This window comes from Lontra canadensis, unplaced genomic scaffold (genome assembly GCF_010015895.1).
Source record: "Lontra canadensis isolate GAN:19392208 unplaced genomic scaffold, GSC_riverotter_1.0 scaffold17, whole genome shotgun sequence".
Lineage (NCBI taxonomy): Eukaryota > Metazoa > Chordata > Mammalia > Carnivora > Mustelidae > Lontra > Lontra canadensis.
This window is the reverse complement of record NW_022631011.1, coordinates 26,351,249-26,372,074: the sequence shown is the minus strand read 5'-3', so window position 1 is coordinate 26,372,074 and position 20,826 is coordinate 26,351,249. Positions and strand designations below refer to the sequence as shown.

The window sequence follows — 20,826 nt, the reverse complement described above, 5'->3', positions numbered from 1 at the left end:
CACATACCCTCCCCAGTGTCCATAACCCAACCACCCTCTCCCTCCTCGCCCTCCCGCCCAGCAACTCTGTTTTGTGAGATTAAGAGTCTCTTATGGTTTGTCTCCCTCCTAGTCCCATCTTGTTTCATTTTTTCCTTCCCTACCCGCCCCCCAAACCCACCACGCTGCCTCTCAAATTCTTCATATCAGGGAGATCATATGACAGTTGTCTTTCTCTGATTGACTTATTTCGCTCAGCATAATACCCTCTAGTTCCATCCACGTCGTTGCAAATGGCAAGATTTCATTTCTTTTGATGTCTGCGTAGTATTCCATTGTATATTTTTACCACATCTTCTTTGTCCATTCATGTGTTGATGGACATCTAGGTTCTTTCCATAGTTTGGCTATTGTGGACATTGCTGTAAACATTCGGGGGCATGTGCCCCTTCGGATCACTACATTCGTATCTTTAGGGTAAATACCCAGTACTGCAGTTGCTGGGTTGTAGGGTAGCTCTATTTTCAACTTTTTGAGGAACCTCCATGCTATTTTCCAGAGTGGTTGCACCAGCTTGCATTCCCCCCAACAGTGTAGGAGGGTTCCCCTTTCTTATAAATGGAAATATTGATACCAAACTCCAGATGCTGGTGGAAATTACAGAAGCTAGTGTACAGGTTTACAATAGTACTTGCCATGTGATGGACATTATGACAACTGTAGTTGGGTTTGTTAGTAGTAGTACTGCTAACTAGTTAATAGTATTGAATAAATAGATGAAGGTAAACTTATTAAAACTTATAGGAAACAGATTTCGATGATCCATGTGAGTGGTTTGGCATGTATCCATTTTTGTATTGATCATAATTTGGAAATTGTGGTATTTTAATAGCTCCTATATCTTTTCCTTACCAAAACTTATTTTTGATTGAACATATCACTTTTAAATAATTTGGGGCAGTTTTTATAGGAAGAGGATCTGTACTTGAAACTATTTACTGATGGATTCCATTTATAAATCTCTACTACATATCATGATGGGTTATTTAGTTTCTCTGATGTTCAGGAAAATCTGCTAGGGAAATCTTTAAATTTTTGGTAAATAATTGAATCTTGAAAGCTACTCATTTATTCCAGATACTAGTGTGTGTTTACTTTAAAATATTTGATAAGAAAAATCTGATGTTAGGCACTATTGAACATTCATGAAGGACTGATTTAAATCTATTGAATTTTATGCATAAAGGGCCATTTAGTTTCTGATAAGTATTTCAGTTAATTACTGTCTTCTGATTCTTTCCATTTTTTAGCTTAGTGATCAGTAAGTACCTCTCTGTCTTGGGAGCTCCCAATGTTTAACCCAGCCCATGGGAGCCAGTGCCTATACCTAAACACACACTGTAGATTGTACACACTGTGTATCTGTCAGGTCTGTCAGCACTACTGTGTCTAGTTTTGGATCTCCCATTTAAACAAAGTTCTCTAGTTTGTCATAAAAGTGAAAGTAAATCCAGTCATTTTAGATATTTTAAGGAAGAAGAATGCTTGGCCGAGAGTAGATGAGACCTAGTTATGCTTCTACAACAAACTCTTCTTTGGTGTAAGTGGTATCATTTAGAAAGAGGGTGGCACATATCCATTGTGAGTTCTAGTGGATGTAATATCTAGGGCTGTCTGATACAGTTATGAACTTCTTGGTGAAAGGAGTGAGTCTTTGTCAATGAAGTACCCCAACATTGAAAAACAGTATGGCAATTGATGTTTAAGATACTTGTCTCAGCTCAGGCTGCTATAACAAAATGTCACAGATTGGGTGGTTTAAACAACACTTATTTTTTACAGTTAGGGGAACTGGGAAGTCCAAGATAAGACGCTGGCCAATTTAGTTTCTAGTGAGGGCTCTCTTCCTGGCTTGCACACAACCACTTTCTCTCTGTTTCCGCACATAATAGGAGGAGAGAACATGAGCTCTTGTAATGAGGGCATTAATCCCATCGTGGAGGTCCCACCTCTTGACCTCATCTGAACCTAATTACCTCCCAAAGGCCCCACCTCCAATGTGAGGGGGTTAGGGCTTCAACATAAGAATTTGAGGAACAAACAATTCTTAACAATACTTAATCGTCTTAAGCCTTACTTTTATTATCTTTAAAGATAGAAATAATAATATTCACTCATTCATAAGGTAGTTCTGAGATAATGCATTTTGGTACATAGTTGGTTGCCTGGGTGACTCAGTTAAGCACCTGACTCTTGATTTCAGCTCAGGTCATGATCTCAGGATTGTGAGATCGAGCTCTGGCTCTGCACTGGATGTGGAGACTGCTTAGGATTCTTCCTCCCCCTCCATCTGCTCCTCCTCCCCTGCCTTTAAGAAAATTGTTAAGAATTTGGTATGTAGTAAGCTCTTAAAACATCAGTTGCTGCTACAGTGGTGATTAACTTTCCATATTTCAGGGATGTGCTAGAAATGCTTTCGGGTATTTGTTGAAAGACTGGACTAGATAAATACTTTCATTACTGAGAATCAATTAATGCATGTTTATATTTTCTTTGTGCTTGTGAACCTGAAGATGGAGACGCTGCTCTGTGAAAACCCTGCAGTTCCACATTCCTCTGTCTGTATCGGCATCTTTTTGTCCATCTGCTTTCTGATTATGTATGTATTCTTATTCTGTCTTTCCTATTCTCTGAATTTGTATCTGTCTCTCTCTGCATCCCCTCTTACTCCCTGTCACTGTTCTTTTTTTTTTTTTAAGATTTTATTTATTTATTTGACAGACAGAGATTACAAGTAGGCAGAGAGGCAGGCAGAGAGAGAGGAGGAAGCAGGCTCCCCGCTGAGCAGAGAGCTCGATATGGGACTCGATCCCAGGACCCTGAGATCATGACCTGAGCCGAAGGCAGCGGCTTTAACCCACTGAGCCACCCACCTGTCACTGTTCTTGAATTCATTTTCTCTCTTCTACTGTTTTTTTCTCATCATTTGGTCTAATGAATAATTTACAGTGTATATTATTTTACTATATTTTTTTATTCTTTGTTTTATTTCTAAAGGTAGTGTCTTCGGTGAGGTGTGTCCCTTAGATGTGTCTGGGTACTTAATCATCTGTCTTTCTGCCCCTGTTTAGAGTTACACTTTCACAGGTGTTGAACAGGACAGGTATCCGAGGCCTGAATTTGTTCTCACTTAGCTTTATTATGGCTAGTGCTGGGCTGGACATGTAGGAATGAAGTTTTACGGTGCTAGATAATACTTAAAGAAGAAGCTGTTTAATGTGTCATGCATGCATACAACAACCAGCTGCTTTCTCACCAGACATAACAATGCGGGAGCCCCCTGCCCCAGCTTAGACGGAGTGCCCTTCCTAGCAGAAGTGTGCCCCTCATTCCCAGAGTGTAGCAAATGTTACAGCAGAAGGACTTCCTTTACTTTTGTTTTCCTAGCCTTCATAATACAGACAGAATTGTTTTATATCTGCTAAGGAAAAAACCAGTCATTTGGTAGCATATATTTTTCTACATTTAGCAACTGGCATTTACACAATAGACTTTCTTGTATAACAGCGCATCCTTTAACTATGGTAATTAAAATCATTTTGAATAGATGTAGTTACACTTAATTATGGATCCCATGCTCTAGTTGATGTAAGCTCATACACATTTAGTTTATAACTTGTTTTATGGCTGAATGGAGTTGCTAGAAGTTAACATTTTTTAGTTTTTTTTTTTAAAGAAAAGAATATAATTGTGTAATTATTTATGAAGTTTTTAAAAATTTGTAACAAAACTCCTTTTTAAATTGCCACCAGTCAAGCAGTAATACAAAGATTGACTACTTGGTTGGTGGTTCATGTACATGCTGTGACAAGCAAAAAGCATATCGTGAACATATATTACTTACAGAATATGAACATGATACGTGCAGGAAATAGATGAGTCTCCATAGCAATAGAAGTCGGAAAAGGCAATCACAAAATGTTATATACCATATGATTCCACTTATATAACTTTTTTTTAAAATGACAAAATAACAAAAATGAAGAGCAAATTCGTGCTTGTCAGGGATTAAGGAGAGAGTGACAGAAGTGGCTGAGTATGGCTATAAAGGCCAATAGGATGGATCTTTGTGATAATGGAAATGTTCTCCATTTTAACTGAATCAATATTGATATCCCGATTGTGGGATTGCACTAGAATTTTGCAAGATGTTGCCATTTGGGAAACTGATTTAAAGGATACATGGAATCTCTCTCTATTATTTCTTAAAACTACATGCCTGTGAATCTATAGTTACTGCAAAATAAAAAATACTAATATTTAAATGATGGTGTAATACAAATACTCTGATGAAATAGTACTTCCGCCCTACACATTTCTTTCTTTTTTTTTTTTTTTGGTCTTATTTATTGATGGTTCATTTTTTAAAAAAGATTTTATTTATTTGACAGAGAGATCAGAAGTAGGCAGAGAGGCAGGCAGAGAGAGGGGGGGAAGCAGGCTCCCTGCTGAGCAGGAGCCTGATGCGGGGCTCGATCCCAGAACCCCAAGACCATGACTTGAGCTGAGGCTCAACCCTCTGAGCCACCCAGGCACTCCATATTGATGGTTCATTTGATCATTCCTTTATTCATTGGAGAAATCATTGAATACTTGCCTAATTTGGCCTTGCCAAATGAATTCTCCTAAAACCAGAATCACACCAACTTATAACTTTTGTAAAGGATACTGCTTCATTTAGTAGTCAGTTTAGCAACTAGTTTATATCCACAAAGTCATCTCTTCTGTAAATAATTTTGGGGGCCTTGGTAACATTAGCTTTCAAATATTCAAAGAATTTTTCCGGAGTAAAATTATTATAGCTATGCTTAACAGTGTAAATCTGGTGGGTCTTGATTACACATTCAGGAGAAAAAAAAGTTTGAGTGGAATCTGTGCACTCCCAGTAGGTAGGTACTCACCGGTGAGGAGTAGGGTGAGTTTCTCTAAAGGCAGATGTCCTGGGAGGCCCCTAAGTTTTCCCGATGGATTAACATTCTTTCTCCCAATTCAGCTTTGGACTTATCTGACAACATAGAATGTGATCTCTGGAAACTATTCTCAGCATGTAACTTTTGAGTTTAAGGCTCCTGAAAAGCTGAGTTTAAAGAGACAACTGTGCTTATGATGAATGACCTAGAGAATAATCTGTCTAAAATAATCTGTTCAGTAAAAGTTAACCTCTGGATTAGCCAGAGCTGTGGAGGACCTCTTGTTTGGTCTGTGTCCTACCTGTCCAGAGGAGAATGATTTGCTGAATTGTGCTTGTACATAATACTAGGGGTGGTGTCTAATGAATGAAATGTGGTGGTATTTGATAACTGGAGATGAAATGAACAACCTTAGGACTGAGGAGGAGCTATTTTTTCTAATTAGAAGTTGAGGGAGATTCAAGGAGACTTCCCCACTGGTCCTCAACACATACTATATGGTGGGCTCCCCAACCTGTGGTCCTAGCTGCAGCTGCAACAGATAATGGGGCCCAGAGGAAGCATTTCCTCTAATCCCTCAGCCCTGGTCAGGTGCATACTCCTTCCTTGACATTGACCCTTTCTGGAGGACCCTTTTCTAGCCTAGTTATCCTGATTTGACTAATTATTGACAACAAGATTAAAACCCTTTTCTGTGCTTTGTAGAACATGAATATATGTTCCAGTGAGTTGTATTCAAGCGTTGAGGGGATTTTCAAAAAAAGTAATGTTATAAATGGTTTAGATCCAGTCTAGCTCACCCAGAGTTTATTTAATCTAGCATGTCTCTGAACCATATTCTACTAATAGTTTTGTAGAAAACTCATCTCTCACTTATTTGTCTTTAGCAGAAGCAACCTGTTTTCTGATTTCTCCTGGAGGTGATCATTGGTCATTTTTTCTATTTAGCTGCTGTGATCAGGGTAGATAGTTGCCCCAGTGATCTTGGGCAAGAGGACAGTGGTGGTAGTCTGGGTTCTTTGGTGGTTCCATGCAGATTCTAAACTTTAGGGGGAAACCACTATGGGCATCTGGCAGGATCTCTGATGATGGAAAAGAAAGGGGAACTTAGGCATGTGTGAGGCCCTGGCTGGGACAGCCTCTTGACATACACAAGGACCACCTGATTTTGTCCTTGCGTGGAAATGTGTAAAAACAGTGGTAGTGTGAGACTAATTGGTTCGAAATCAGCAAGGTTAATAATAATATGTAATATGGGATACAAATGTGCAGTGTCCTTTTAATTACTACTGTTTTTTTCTCTGTCATTAGATTCATAAATTCTTTGTTATTATCTCTTCTAAAAATTTTTTTCTTGTCTTTGTAGTTTCAAACCATGAATTATGTGGGACAGCTGGCTGGGCAGGTGATTGTCACTGTGAAGGAACTCTACAAGGGCATTAACCAAGCCACTTTGTCTGGATGCATCGATGTCATTGTGGTGCGACAACAAGATGGCACCTATCAGTGCTCGCCTTTTCACGTTCGGTTTGGGAAGCTGGGCGTCCTGAGATCCAAAGAGAAAGTGGTGAGTGCAGGGGACAGCTTGTTCTCAAGGAGGGTGAAAGGTTAGATGGTAATAGAATAAATAGTTCTTATATGCTTTTTGGGCTCCCCGCCCCCCACGGGGGGGAGGGAAAACACCCGTTTGATGTTGAAGATAATGGTATAAGAAGTCAACATTTATGTGTTATTTTGAGGTTGCTGCTGAGTATAAGCCTTACTGTAGAAAGTCTCCAAGGGGGGCAAAAAAGGCTGAAAATTATCTTGATAGTTCTATTTGTTGCAACCCAGAAGAGCAAAATGGAGAAACTGGAGTTATAAATGGGGAAGGTTAGGTGTCTTCAGAAGGTTTCTTTACCTCATACAGCACTTTAAACTATTTAGGGGAGGGACACCTGGGTGGCTCAGTTGGTTGTGTCTGTCTTTGGCTTAGGTCATGATTCCAGGGTCCTGAGATCAAGTCCTGCATCGGGCTCCTTGCTTAGCAGGGAGCCTTCTTCTCCCTCTGCGTGCTCTTCTCCCTGCTTGTGCACTTGCTATGTCTCTCTCTCTCTCTCTCTGACAAATAAATAAAATAAAAAATTTTATAAAAATTTTAGGGCAATACCTTCGTACCAGTTGTGAATGGGATAGATTGATATAGTCAAGAATACATTACATTTATTTAGACAAAATAAATTCCATATTTGTTTTGACAAAGCTGTTAAATCTTCTTTGTATCTAAATTTCATTAGTAATACCAGGACTTGTCTGCAGATCTTACTGAATGCAAACCTGCAGGCCATAGGCTTGTTGGCTTTTATTTATTTTGGGGAAGATTCATTTAGAAAGAAAATAATTTGTGTTGGTTTTCCTTTTTCCTACATTCTCCACCTTCAAGTAATGGAGCAATGAGAAGGTTTGTTAATGTATTTGATGTCAATCAAATTAGAATGCTGAGCTGGTAATAAAACCTTGCAGATACATAGTATTTTTCCTTTCTAGTCTTATCCCACATTATCTACCTGAACAATTTAGGGAGATTTTGTCAGGATTTTAAAGCACAACGAAAGATCCACACCATATTGGAGCACAGAGCTATATGTTAGAGGACCACCGGCATAAGTTGGAAACATCTATTTCCAGATGTTGGCTATTTTACATAGGTGATCTTATTCCTTAAAATAGAAATTCTATTTTAATTAAACTTCGGTTGTTTTGAGAATGGAAGAAACTTTTTTGTGGGTTTCACACCCCTAGATATTCTCCCTTCCTGCCCACTACCAAAACACATCTTCTTTTCTAGGTGTTATAAATCAGTTCACTAGAGAGCCACGTTGCAGTGTGGCAGTGTTTGTGTGGTCTGGCCTCTGTTCAATCATCCTTTGGAAACCAAAAGCAGTCACACAGTTCATTTAGTAACTTGGAGACTTTCCATTGCAAAATGGTGTTCAGCCACAGTTGGGTTTCTTGGAATTTTTTATTTCTTGCCAGTAAAACTAACCTATAGTACTTTCAGACTTTATCTGCTCTGGGAGAATCTGTACCAAACTATTAAGCACTGAAATTTCCCATTAGCTGTAAAAGCATCTATTCATTAAATGGCTTATAGGGCACTTTTGTTTGTTCTTCTGTGGTCAGAGTTTTTCATCAGCAGATTGGTTAAGTCTTCTGGCCTTTCAGAATGGAATCTGCAGGCTGTTGTATATGTAAGCATTTGTGTATCTATAAATGGTGTCTGGAGAGACAGCATACCTCTTTCTACATGCTGTATGCCTCCAATTAAGATGTAGTACAGGGGCACCTGGGTGGCTCAGTGGGATAAAGCCTCTGCCTTCGGCTCAGGTCATGATCTCAGGGTCCTGGGATCAAGCCCTGCATCAGGCTCTCTGCTCAGCGGGAAGCCTGCTTCTCCGTCTCTCTCAGCCTGCCTCTCTGCCTACTTGTGATCTCTGTCAGATAAATAAATAAAATCTTAAAAAAAAAAAAAAGATGATGTAGTTCAGTTTCTGTACAAGGCTGCCCAAATGATTGTGTTAAATACCTTGTCACACCCCTGGATTTTAATATGAATCTGTCCATGAGACACAGGAAAAGAGAAAATTACTTCTTTTGCACTAATGTCCCAGAAATCCAAAGGATGTGTTTGGGAGGAAATCTGGCTATTTAACAGCTTTCCTATGACAGTAAAACCAAAACCATGTCTCCCTTGATATACTCAGGCAATTTGGATTAATTCTTTGTCTTATTTTAGGTCAGTTTGGATTAGGGAAAGCTATTCATTGATTTTAAACTAAGACCCCAGTTACGGTGACACCTATGAAATGGACTTGAAATCATAATCATCTTTAACCCTCTGGTTAGGGGGAGATATATAATAATTTCCCCACTGTCATTGGTATGTTCTTGTTTGATAGAACACCAATACTCCCAGTATTCTTCATAACTCAAGACTTGAATTTCAGAAGGTAAACCTGAAGTTAGTATTTTTTAAATATTAATTTTGTTGATTTAACACAAAACTAACAGTTATTTATCAAGATTAAATAATGTATTAGACAGGAAGTTTCCATTGTGGGTGACAAAAATCCATCTTGCACCAGCTTCAGCAGAATTTATTGGCTTCTATAACTTCTATAACTAAAGTCCAGGGGCATTTGAATTAAAATGGGCTTTATTTAGAGTCTGAGGGTATTATCAGAACTCTGTCTCCTCCCACCTTTCAACTCTGTCTCTCTTTGTGTTAATGCAAGAGGGCTACAATACCTCCAGGTTTACTTCCCAGGATCTCAGCAACCATAGTAAAAAGAGAGCCATTTCTGCCTCCAGAAGCATCAGTATTTAGTCTCCCTGTCAGACTTATCAGTCTCCTTGGTCCTGTAGCTGGGGTGGAATATATGGATTGGCTTGGCACGGACAGCAGCCTTATCTCCTCACTCTGAAGCCACACCTAAAACTGGTGGTCTGAAATAGAGGATGAAAAAGACATACCTAGAGATAGTCTTACCTGAAGAATGGCGTGCCAGAACAAGAGTCTGCTACAGCCAGTGTTTCTGTTTAACATTTTATTTATTTTGGGAGGGAGGGAGAGAGAGCGAGAGAGGGAGCATGAGCAGAGGGAGAGAGAAAATCTCAAGTGGGCTCTGGACTGAGTGTGAAGCCTGACATGGGTCCCAATCCCAGGACCCTGTAATCATGACCTGAGCTGAAATCAAGAGTTGGCAACCTAACTAACTGAGCCACCCAGGCACCCCTACAGCCAGTATTTCTAAAACGCAAATCAGTTCTATTTCAACATCTGAGTCATATATATTGAGTAAGATTAAGCCACAGGGTAGGAAGTATGACTATATAGATAGGAGTATTGTTTTAGATACCAGTTTACAAGGAGTAGTACATCAAAATGCCAGTTTTCCCACTGCTGTTGTCTTTTTCTCCATGATCCTATCCAGAATCCCACACTGCTTTCACCTGTATTCTCTGATCATTCTGTCTTTCCTTACAACCTTGACTTTTGAGGAGTACAAATGGTTGTTATATAGATTGTGCCTCAGTTTGAATTTGTCTGATGTTTTCTCATTGGGGGAAGAGTAATGTAGAGTAAGGGTGTGCCCCTCTCAGTACATCATCTCAGGAGGCCCATCATGGTGCCATGTTTCATTACTGGTGATATTGACATTGATCCCTTGGTTAATGGTGTCTACTAGGTTTCTTTACGGTAAATTTATTTGTGGGAAGAAACTTGGAGACTGTGCAGATACCATTTTTCATCATACTTCCATGAATTTTACCATACACTGATGAATTTTCCTACAACAATTATTACTGTGGTGTTTACCAAATGATTTTCTGTTTCCATCCTTCCTACTCTGTTTATTAATTGAAATTCTACTGTATCAAAGAGCTATCTTTCTCTCTTGTTTACTTATTCCATTATTTATTTAGATCAGTATGGATTTCTGAGTATTAATTTTACTCTCTGGGTTCTAATCCATTATTATCATTATTTAGTTGCTCAGATTGTCCCAGGTTTGGCAATTGGTAGTTAGCTCCTTCAAGTTGAGTCCTTTCGAAATGCTCCCATCATTTTTTGAGTACTTCCTTACTTTCTGGCACCATAAGATATTCCAGAAGAATCTACTTTACCTCCATCAGCCCTGGAATTATTTTGTTTCTCTGAGGAATGGTGGTTCCTCTTATTAGAGAAAAGTATCTAGAAACAAAGAATCTGGTCACTAGGAGTGCTCTTTACTAACTGAGTTATCTTTGCTTCTAGGCCCTGTCAGTGGGCAGAGCTGGAAAAATCGACATACGTAGATACATGCACCTACGTATGTCTGTAAAAATCATGAGTTTTCCCACTGTTTCTTATCCGTCTCCAGAAGCTTCCTCCTCATCTCCTTATTTGTGACTTCTTTCTCTGACAGTGAGAAACATGCCTCTTACTTTTACAATATCTTTACCTATTCAGTTCTAGAATACACATAAAATAATTTCAGAACTGCTAACTCCTATCTCTGATTTTTTTTTTTAAATACTAACTACAACATTTGTTTATAGTTCTTTTTGTCTTTAGACTTATAATAGTCAAAATACCATTTTCCACTTAGGTTAGTTTTCTTCCTTACCCTGCAGTGTGGTTATGTTACTTACATGTAGGATTTTTATAACAAGCATTTTGACAACATTTGGCAGCTAATGACCTTCAGTGACCTGATGTGACCAGGAGTCAGTGTCAAAAGGGATAAATTGGTCCTCACTGGGGAAAAAAACCTAGTGGACCATGCAGCTCTTTGCACCATAAGGGCCTTGTAAAGCTAAGTACACTTAGATTGTGGAGTGCTGTATTTATACCTGCATTATATTTTTATATATTTTAGTTATATCCCCTGAAGCAGTCTAAAACTGGAGTTTACAAGTTTATCTGTAAGAGTTTGAAAGTTGGGGGTCACCTGCGTGGCTCCTTCAGTTAAGCATCTGCCTTTAGCTCAGGTCATGATCTTGGGGTTCTCAGCTCGAGCCCTGTGTCAAGCTCCCTGCTGAGCAGGGAGTTTGCTTCTTCTGCCCCTCCGCTGCTCATTCTTTTTTTTTTAAGATTTTATTTATTTATTTGACAGAGAGAGATCATAAGTAGAGAGGCAGGCAGAGAGAGAGGGAGGGAAGCAGGCTCCCTGCTGAGCAGAGAGCCCAATGCGGGACTCGATCCCAGGACTCTGAGATCATGACCTGAGCCGAAGGCAGCAGCTTAACCCACTGAGCCACTCAGGCGCTCCATCCCCTGCTCATTCTTGCATGCTCACTCACTCTCTCAAATAAATAAATACAAATCTTCTTTTAAAAAAAAAGTTTTGAAAGTTGGTATTTGTTTAATATTATAAAGTATTTAAAGGCATTTATTCAGTCAACAGAAGAAAACTACATAATTTTTAAATGTAAGTAGTATTTTAATATTTTAGATCTATACAGTTCTTTGCATGGTAGTACAGATCATTAAAATGACTGGGCAAGCTGAAACCATGCAAAACAAACTTAATAACTGAGAAAAATTAGGATTTTTCCCATGATTTTTATAAGTTTTGTCACAACTTTAAAAATTTCTGTTATAAATGTATAAGAAAATGAAAAATAATGAAATGATGTTTAGTACACTGCAATTTAAAACATTAAAAACATGGAGAACTAGGGCACCTGGGTGGCTCAGTTGGTTAAGCAACTGCCTTCAGCTCGGGTCATGATCCCAGGGTCCTGGGATCCAGCCCCAACATCAGGCTCCCTGCTCAGAGGGAAGTCTGCTTCTCCCTCTCCCACTCCCCTGCTTGTGTTCCCTTTCTCATTGTGTGTGTCTCTCTCTGTCAAATAAATAAATAAAATCTTAAAAAAAAAAGGAAAACTAAAGTGTCATATTTCTTTGTAAAATAACTTACCAAGACTAGTTGGTCTGAACTGTGTTTGTCCTCTTGATGTGAAACTTGTAATATGGAACAAGCATCTTTTCTTTGTCTTGGCAAATTATCATATTCTTTTCTGAGTGTGGATTAGCTTTCAGGTTTTCATCTCTGGAACATTTGGTATCACGAAGTATGTCTGTGAGTTCCTTCAATGTGAAGTGTTTTTCCTTTGTCACTTCCTCTGAGCCATCTTCATCCTTTATTCACAACACTTTCCTCCTTTATGGATAAGCTCACCTTCACCAGGTTCCTCTGGCTGCACATCTTGAGTCTTTTGAATAGCAACAGGGTCACCATTCCTGCAGTCAGCGATTTTCTTCTGTAACTTGACACTCAGTTTGAATTTTACTTTCAGTAATACTACTTTTTGTTAGGCTAGGTTGCATTTTGATCTTGGCCAGTTTCCTCTTAATTACCCCTTTTTATAAAATGTCACAAGGGTTTATCAGTGAGAGACAAGGAGACAACTACAATTATAAGCTTTGCTGTCTGTGCCTGAACTGAATAACATATATGCTTCAACTGGTCACCAGCAGACTTTGGAAAGTGACGTGATGGATTATGGATCATGATGGGCTTCTGTTTTTATGTAGTGATATGTTGACAGAAGAGCAGCCAGTAATGTTTGTGTTTTCTGCAGTTACAGTTAACATACCACAGTAACTGAAGTCTGTTTGTCTGAACCATGCCAGGTGAGGCCTGTCTGTGCTAGAACTCTGAAAGTGCTCGTATGTTTTTCAGCAATTGTATTTCCCCTATTTTATAGGATTTGGGAAATTAAGTAAAATATTTTATGTCATAAAAATAAATGATATAACATTTTCTTTTAGTCCCTTCTTATCCATCCCCTCCTCCCCAGGTCTGTTTAGTTTTTTAGGGTAGGACAGGTAGCATTGTTTCTCTGGGACTGTCAGTCTAGGAACCTCAGTATTAAGTTTGGCTTGGTTTAGGGTCAGTGAAAGTTTTCATACTAAATCACACTTTGTTTCTTCTCTTAGATTGACATAGAAATCAATGGCGATGCAGTGGATCTTCACATGAAGTTGGGTGACAATGGGGAAGCTTTCTTTGTGGAGGAGACTGAAGAGGAATATGTAAGTTCTAGTAGGTTACATCCACTCTACACATCGTATTCAGGCCTCCAGGACCTTTCCCAAAACAGAAATGTTCAGCAGTTTTCATGGTTATAGAGGTGATTATTACAGGTTAAAAAAGCTTTAGTTTTAGGCTGAAAAACTAAGCTGTGAGGAAGGAGCTGGAGGAGTGAAGAACTTTTCTCCCCACCAAGTGTCAGGGTACAGAGAATGTGCAGAACATCTTTGCACTTGCCTTTTTCTGTCTTTAATAAGCTTTCTTATTTAGTATCTGGTAGCATTTACACCTTAACTTAAATACGTTCAGTTCTACCTAAATAATGAAGGCATATCTCTGCAGGCTGTGTGTCGTACAAGTGTGACTTTTAAACTTGGAAAATGTATTTAACATTTTGGTTAGGGTTGTTGGATCTCTAACCTTGAATAGTCTTGAGAATTAGTTTATTATGTCTCAAGAAATTTAAATTAATTAGCCTGTATCTTTTTAAATGATTATTGCATCTTTGGCTTCTTTCAGTAAGATAGTTTGTTCTCTCCCCCAACTGCACCCCACATATCTACTGATGTGAATGATCGTAAGCTGTTCTTGATGGAGTTATTGTGGATCTTAGAAGAGGCTTCTTTACAGCTTTTACCATAAAGAATAAAATCTCAGCGAAAATGATAACCTTTAAGTTACTAAAGATATAGGACTACTTTTGGGGGTTTTGAAGATGTACTTCATGTTGGATGTCATAAATTGACAAAGAAAAACATCACTTAAAAAATAATAGCAGAATGAGATTGTTGATCATTTTTAGAGAGAAGCCAACAATTTAGATACCAATATGTAAAGCAGCATTACAAAGCATGATTATGAAAGGGAACCTTTCCAGACCAGTATTTTTTCTAGTACCTTAATTACTTGTTTTTCTATTACCTCATTCATGTTTACTTGGTGCAGACAAAATTTTTCCTCATCAGAGACTGAAGCAAAAAGGAGAAGGAAACAATAAATGAGTTATCACATGAATAAAATATTTTTTATGTGTTCCTTAAAATCATGTGTGTTTCAGAAGAGTGATGGATTAGGTTTTGTATCAACAAGTGAAAGGACTGGGTTACTGATAGTTTGTTACCTGGTTCTTGTGGTCAGCTCTGATGATTCCATTTATGACTATGCTTAGCAAGGTTAACTTGCAGAGTGTCAAGTTTCTACCCTTTTTTTCCCTATTCCATGTATCATCAAATTGTTTAGATTTTCTTTAGAATAGTGTGCTCTTTAAAAAAAAAAAAAGTTGGGGGGATGCCTGGGTGGCTCAGTCGTTAGGCGTCTGGCTTCTGCTCAGGTCATGGTCCTGGGATGGAGCCCTGTATCAGGGCTCCCTGCTCAGAGGGAACACTGCTTCTCCCTCCTCCACTCCCCCTGCTTGTGTTCCCTCTGTTGTTGTGTCTCTGTCAAAAATAAAAAATAATAATAAAGTAAGTCTTTAAAGCAAAAAAAGTTAATTCATCCAACAGCATTGGGATTACTACTCAGTGTCACATACTATGAATATAACATGCCCCCACTCTCCAGGACTTTACAGTTTTAAAGGGAATAAATGTTACCAAAACCCATCTGTCTTCCATTTATTTACATTTTTGTTTCTCTTAAACTTGGTTCATCTAAACTATATATTGTTAGATCCTTTTGAAGCATGTAGTTCTAGATCTGTCCCCATCCTTTTAATAGTTGCCCAGTCATCCACAGTTGGACGCATCACAGTTTAGCCATCCTTGTTCTGACAGAGATTTAGGTTGTTTCGTCCCCCGCTCCCTGCTCCCCACCCCTGTGCCATAAACTGCAAACAGTGCTATAACAGACCTAGGAAATGCCGCCGGAGATGAAACAGCTTTTAAGAAGTACTAGTGAACTTACTTATAACAAGGACCATTGAATTAAAAGGCTCTGGAGGTTAGAGGCCACAGCCTGTCACTTGAGTGCCCTGGGGGCATGCAGAATAATATCCTGTTATCACAGTTCCTCTGTAAGTGTGTGTTGCTGGTGAACACACATTTTGCTTGGATAAACAAAATTTTGGCTTTGGGGTAATATGTCTACCAAAGCCAAATTCAAAAGCTTGATTATGGAAACTCATTCATTTTTCAGGACTATTATGTAAAAATTTGAGTATTTTAGGTTATTTGAGGTTAATTTATATCTCTATTACATACCTTCCATTTCCCCCACGAAACAAAGGGATGAAGTCAGTGACTAAGAAGTTAATTTTCTGAACAGCAGACTTGATCATTTATTTGATATTAAATTATAAGTTTAATTCTTTATTTACCTTTTAAAATTATTTTAGAAAGCACATGCGCAAGTGGGGTCAGCGGAACAGAAGAAGAGGGAAAAAAATCTCAGGCAGACTCCCCACTCAGAATGGAGCGCAACAGAGGTTTTAATCCCAGGACCCTGAGATCATGACCTGAGCTGAAATCAAGAGTGGGATGCTTAACTGAGTCACCCAGGCCCCCCACGAGTTTAATTATTTCTGACTATTGGGCCTTATTTTCTTCTTTTGAATTCCTGAAAGGCTATCTTGAATACATTACAATTTTAAAATCTACTAATTTCATTTGTTAACAGGGTATTGTCTATCTTAATCACCTTCTTCCACCCTCATTTAATTTAGAAAACACGAATTTTACTATAGATCCTCACTTCACTTATCTGTCCTGCTGCCACCATCTGATGGGGTGTTTCTGATCCCTGCCTTCTGCTTTATCCTGTTACCGTACTTTGTAAGTTCTTGACAAAGTGCCTCGTACTGTCTCCTTGGAATGCTGCCATTACTTTGAACTTCCCATTGCAGAGAATTTAATCGGCTGTGCTTTAACTTTAGTTTTCATGGCTTTGTGCTAATTTGGTATATCAGTTCCTTCAAATTCATTAAGTTACATGGACCAGATGAACGATTTGTTTGTGCCAGGGTAAAGATCTTTCAGAGCAGAGTGGGCAGTGACTTCGTTCAGTGTGACCCTCTTAGTTGGGGACTGTTATTCTTTCTACTACTGTGAATTTAGATACACAAAGAGTTTGTTACTGTTTTTGATTCACTGTCCACTTTGTCATGGAGAATTTTTCTTTCTTCATGTTCTTTTTAAGGAAAAGCTCCCTGCTTACCTTGCCACCTCACCAATTCCTACTGAAGACCAGTTCTTTAAAGATATTGATGCCCCTTTGGAGAAATCTGGTGGAAATGAAAGATCATCTCAGAGTTCAGACATCTCACACATCTTGGAAACAGAAACGGTTTTCACTTCAAGTTCTGTGAAAAAGAAAAAACGAAGGAGAAAGAAATGCAAACAGGACAGTAAGAAGGAAGACCAGACTGCTTCCGCTGCCGCAGAGGATACCATGGATGTGGAAATGAGCTCTGATGACGACAAGGGGGTCCAGTCAGCAAGGTGGGCTCTCCCTGCAGGTGCTGGTCATGTGCACACGCTGTGGACAGAGCTCAGGTCCAGCTGGTTGCTGTTGTTTCTTCTGTAGAGCTACAGTGTGAGGTTTAGACTTGTTTTTCCTGTGGAATCAGTGGAAGAGGCATTTTCTTTTTTCCTTTCTGCTATTCTATAAAATTTGCCATCAGACATCCTGCTGTGGTATTAAAATACCACTTGAAGCAGACTAGCAGTGTGTGTCTTTTCCATCTATAGTAGGTTTCCAAAAACCCAAATGAATTGTAAGTCACAAAGAAGATCTGAATTAGTGACTTGGCCCTTGGGCAGCCTTGGGTGTATATCCTTACTCGGCATCTTGGTATCTCATCTGTTTCTGAAAAGTTGAGAGTTGTTGTTTAGAGTTTATCATCAAAACATTCCTAGTAAGTTGAAGAGGAAAGGAGGATTTTTGTCATTTTGGCTTTTTTTAAAGTGAGAAATCTTGATTACTTCTTACTTACCAGCTCAGTAGAAGAGCTTAAAATATATGCCAGTTGTCAAGTCAACAGTGCCTAGGGTTTAAAAGGTAACAGTTGGGGGTAGAACATGTATTTTTTTGTTTAAGATTTTGATTTTTAAAAGGTTATCTTAGATCTGTTCCACTCAGTGGTTGCTCTGGCACTGGAAGAGGACCATATGTGTATCAGCAGGGTGGTTTACTTTATTGATGAGCATTGGACAAGAAGTTGCTGCCCACAAGTGACCCTAAAGTTCTGCCTACAGTTCTTCCAAGATCCACCAGAAAGGACACTGAAGTAACACTTTTGCCATCAAAGTTTATTGATGTGTGTCTTTTATTATAACATAATTGAGCAAAGCTTAGAATTTTTTTTTTAAGATTTTATTTATTTGAGAGAGAGAGCTCAAGTGAGAGGTAGAGAGAATCTGAAGCAGACTCTGCACTGAGCCCAGTGTGGGGTTTGATCCCATAACCATGAGATCATGACCAAAGCCAAAACCAAGAGTCAGAAGCTTAACTAGCTGAGCCACCTAGGCACCCCAAAACTTAGAATTCTTGAACAACCTGCAGCTTCAGTTTAGGAAGTTAAGACATTTCTAAAACATATGCAGAGTTGCCTACTAAATGCACGAGAATCATTATTCTAAATGTTTTGTACACAAGCATTGTAAATGAATGCATTACAAAAATACTTGCACATGCCTCACTTTTCCAGATCGTACAAAAGGCTGCATCAGCCAAATCTATCAGAGTCCTGATTTGGTCGGCAGTTAGATTATCCACTCTCTCTCCAAGCCAGAATCTTACTTGCATGGGAAGCAGGCATGTCAGAATGCATGTAAATTAGGGTGTTGTAATAATTTTTAGGAGTTTAGTGGCTTGTTTTTTCTTTAGATTACCATGGATCATAGATACTGCCACTTGGAGGAACTCTTTCCTAAAATTTCCCTAAAACGAGATCTGCTTAATTATGTAGCCAACAGAAAATTAGGACTTTAAAAAAAGGACAAAATGTGACAGTCATGGGAATTCAGGTCAGATGTATACGGAAATAAATGCTGAGCTGAAAGGTAGAAGACTAGGCCCGTTCTGTTTTTGATTGTGGAACAACAGCTACTTGATCCCTCTTATCTGGGGCTTTCTTTTTTTAATTCTTTTTTAAGATTTATTTATTATTTGAGAGCGTGAGCAGGGAGAAGGAGGGAACCAGACTCCCCGCTGAGCACAGAGCCTAGCACAGGGCTCTATCTCAGGATCCTGAGATTATGACCTGAGCCAAAATCAAGAGTCAGACCTTTAACGGACTGACCCACCCAAGCGCCTCTGGGCCTGTTTCTTAATCTATGAAACAAGAGAATTGAACTACATGGTTGGTAAGGCCCCTTCCAGCTCAGCATCTAGATTCTAAAATAATTGGGGGGAAGATATTGAGGGTCAAAAGTATTAACAGCATGTTAAACAAGTCGAAGAATCAAAAAAAGAATAGAAAGTCAACTGCTTTTGCAGTTGTGCAAGGTAGGAATTAGGTGGGGTTGGAAAGTTTGCAGCTTTCAGATATTTTATCCTCCTCAGGCCCCTACACTTAGGAAAGAAATTCTGTGTCCAGAGAAATACCTGAAGTTATTTTTTTTTTTCTTAAAGATTTTATTTGAGAGAGGATGTGCATGCACATGCAAGCACAAGCTCAGGGGGAGGGGTGTGGAGGGATTTAGGGAGAAGCAGACTCCCCTCTGAGCAGGGAGCCCCACTCCGACTCCAACTTGGGGTTCAATCCCAGGATCCTGAAATCATGACTTGAGCTGAAGGCAGATGTTTAACCAACCCAGGCATCCCCTAAAATTGGTTTTTATTTTATTTTGATAAATAACACTCTGAAATGGGACAAGTGGTAAATTTCCAACTAAAGATGAACAGCTAGGGCCCACAGTGCTTCTGAGGGATGTTTTCAAGGTTATATGGCAGGTTAGTTACATTAACTATGCAAATTCAAGAAAACCAAAGGGTAAATTAATTAAAACCTTATTAGCATTAGTTCATCCTCCTATAGTTCTGAGGTCTCCATGAATCTTAAAAGCATTTATTGTGCTTTTGTATCATCATTATATCATCATTGTATCATTCTTAGGTAATTCTTGGCCCAAACAAAAAGAAAAATAAGTTCTATATGTTTTTAAGAGTTTTTAGGATATTTTCGACAAGCAGTATAGCTCGTTTTCAACTCATAGTCTTGTATTTGCTGTAATATACAGGAGAGTATAGTGAAAGAGCAAGGGCTTACTTGTTTTGAATTCATCCACTTACTAGTTCTTTGATTTACTAAACTTCTCTGGATCCTTGATCAGATATAGGATAGTCTTCCTTGGATTTGTAAGGATCGAATGAAATAGACATAAAGCCTTAGTTTTCCTCTTCTGGCCTTTGAATCAATTACTTTGAAGGGCTGTAAAAAGGAATTTTGATTCACATCTTCTTTTCGGTTCTTCCTGTTTATCCCATACTTCAGTAGTGATTGTAGTAGTGTATGGTAGGTGGCATGAGTGAATCCCCCTTCTCTTTCCTGTTTTCCTTTTAGTTATTAATCACTTGGCCTTCCTTCTTCATTTGTACCATCTAAACATGTGTCAGTAGATTTGGGGATATTTTTAAGCTGATGTAATAATGTCATTGTTCATGACTTCGTTTTTTGCCTTTCACAGAGGATCTTCAAATGCTTCCTTAAAGGAAGATGAATATAAGGAACCTTTGCTCTTCCATTCTGGGGATCACTACCCCTTATCTGATGGAGACTGGTCCCCTTTAGACAAGTAAGTATTTTCAAGATTTCTCAGTTCCTGTCATATGACAGTAATAATATTTCCCATTTCTCTCATGCAGGAGAACTGAATGAATATGTACTTGTGACATGAATATGTACCTTTCCTCTCAATAATTATTTTGTTCCTAAACTTGATCTGACTTACGCTCACAGTGTTGGTTAGTGTAGATCTGCATGATCAGCTTAGAATTTGGCCCTCTACAATTCTTGAATTCTAATCTTAAAGTGTCAACTTTTAACTATAACTGTGGATAATGTGAAGAAACATGCAGTCACACTTTGTTTTTTGTTCAAATCCAGTTTATCTTATGTATTACGTTAATTTAACCCATGTCTCTGTGCAGTTCATCTCTTGTAAAATTACCTTTCTCATTGATTTCTTGTGAGAATCAGTGGGATAATGCATATAAAGCGTTTGCAGGGAACCCAGCAAGTCCTCAATAGATACTGGTTGGTGTTTTACTATTATTAAAGAACTCAAATGGAAGATGTAATTGATATTCCCTTCAATAGAATCTTTATATTGGCAGGATAAAGTTGATATGTTCAAACTTATATTTCTTGTAATTTGTTG

At 38.7% G+C, this 20,826-nt stretch overlaps 1 protein-coding gene across 2 annotated transcripts in view; it reads left to right on the top strand.

The window, feature by feature from the left end:
* Positions 1–6,318: 6,318 nt before the first annotated feature.
* The window catches only part of LPIN2 (lipin 2), a 32,858-nt gene continuing 18,350 nt past the window's right edge, over positions 6,319–20,826 (top strand). For both annotated transcript variants that reach the window (XM_032859827.1, XM_032859826.1), the window contains exons 1-4: positions 6,319–6,516; positions 13,417–13,512; positions 16,643–16,944; positions 20,134–20,241. In XM_032859827.1, the coding sequence (XP_032715718.1) occupies positions 6,325–6,516; positions 13,417–13,512; positions 16,643–16,944; positions 20,134–20,241 (698 nt within the window). In that variant the 5' untranslated portion in view covers positions 6,319–6,324. The remainder of the gene's footprint in view (positions 6,517–13,416; positions 13,513–16,642; positions 16,945–20,133; positions 20,242–20,826) is intronic.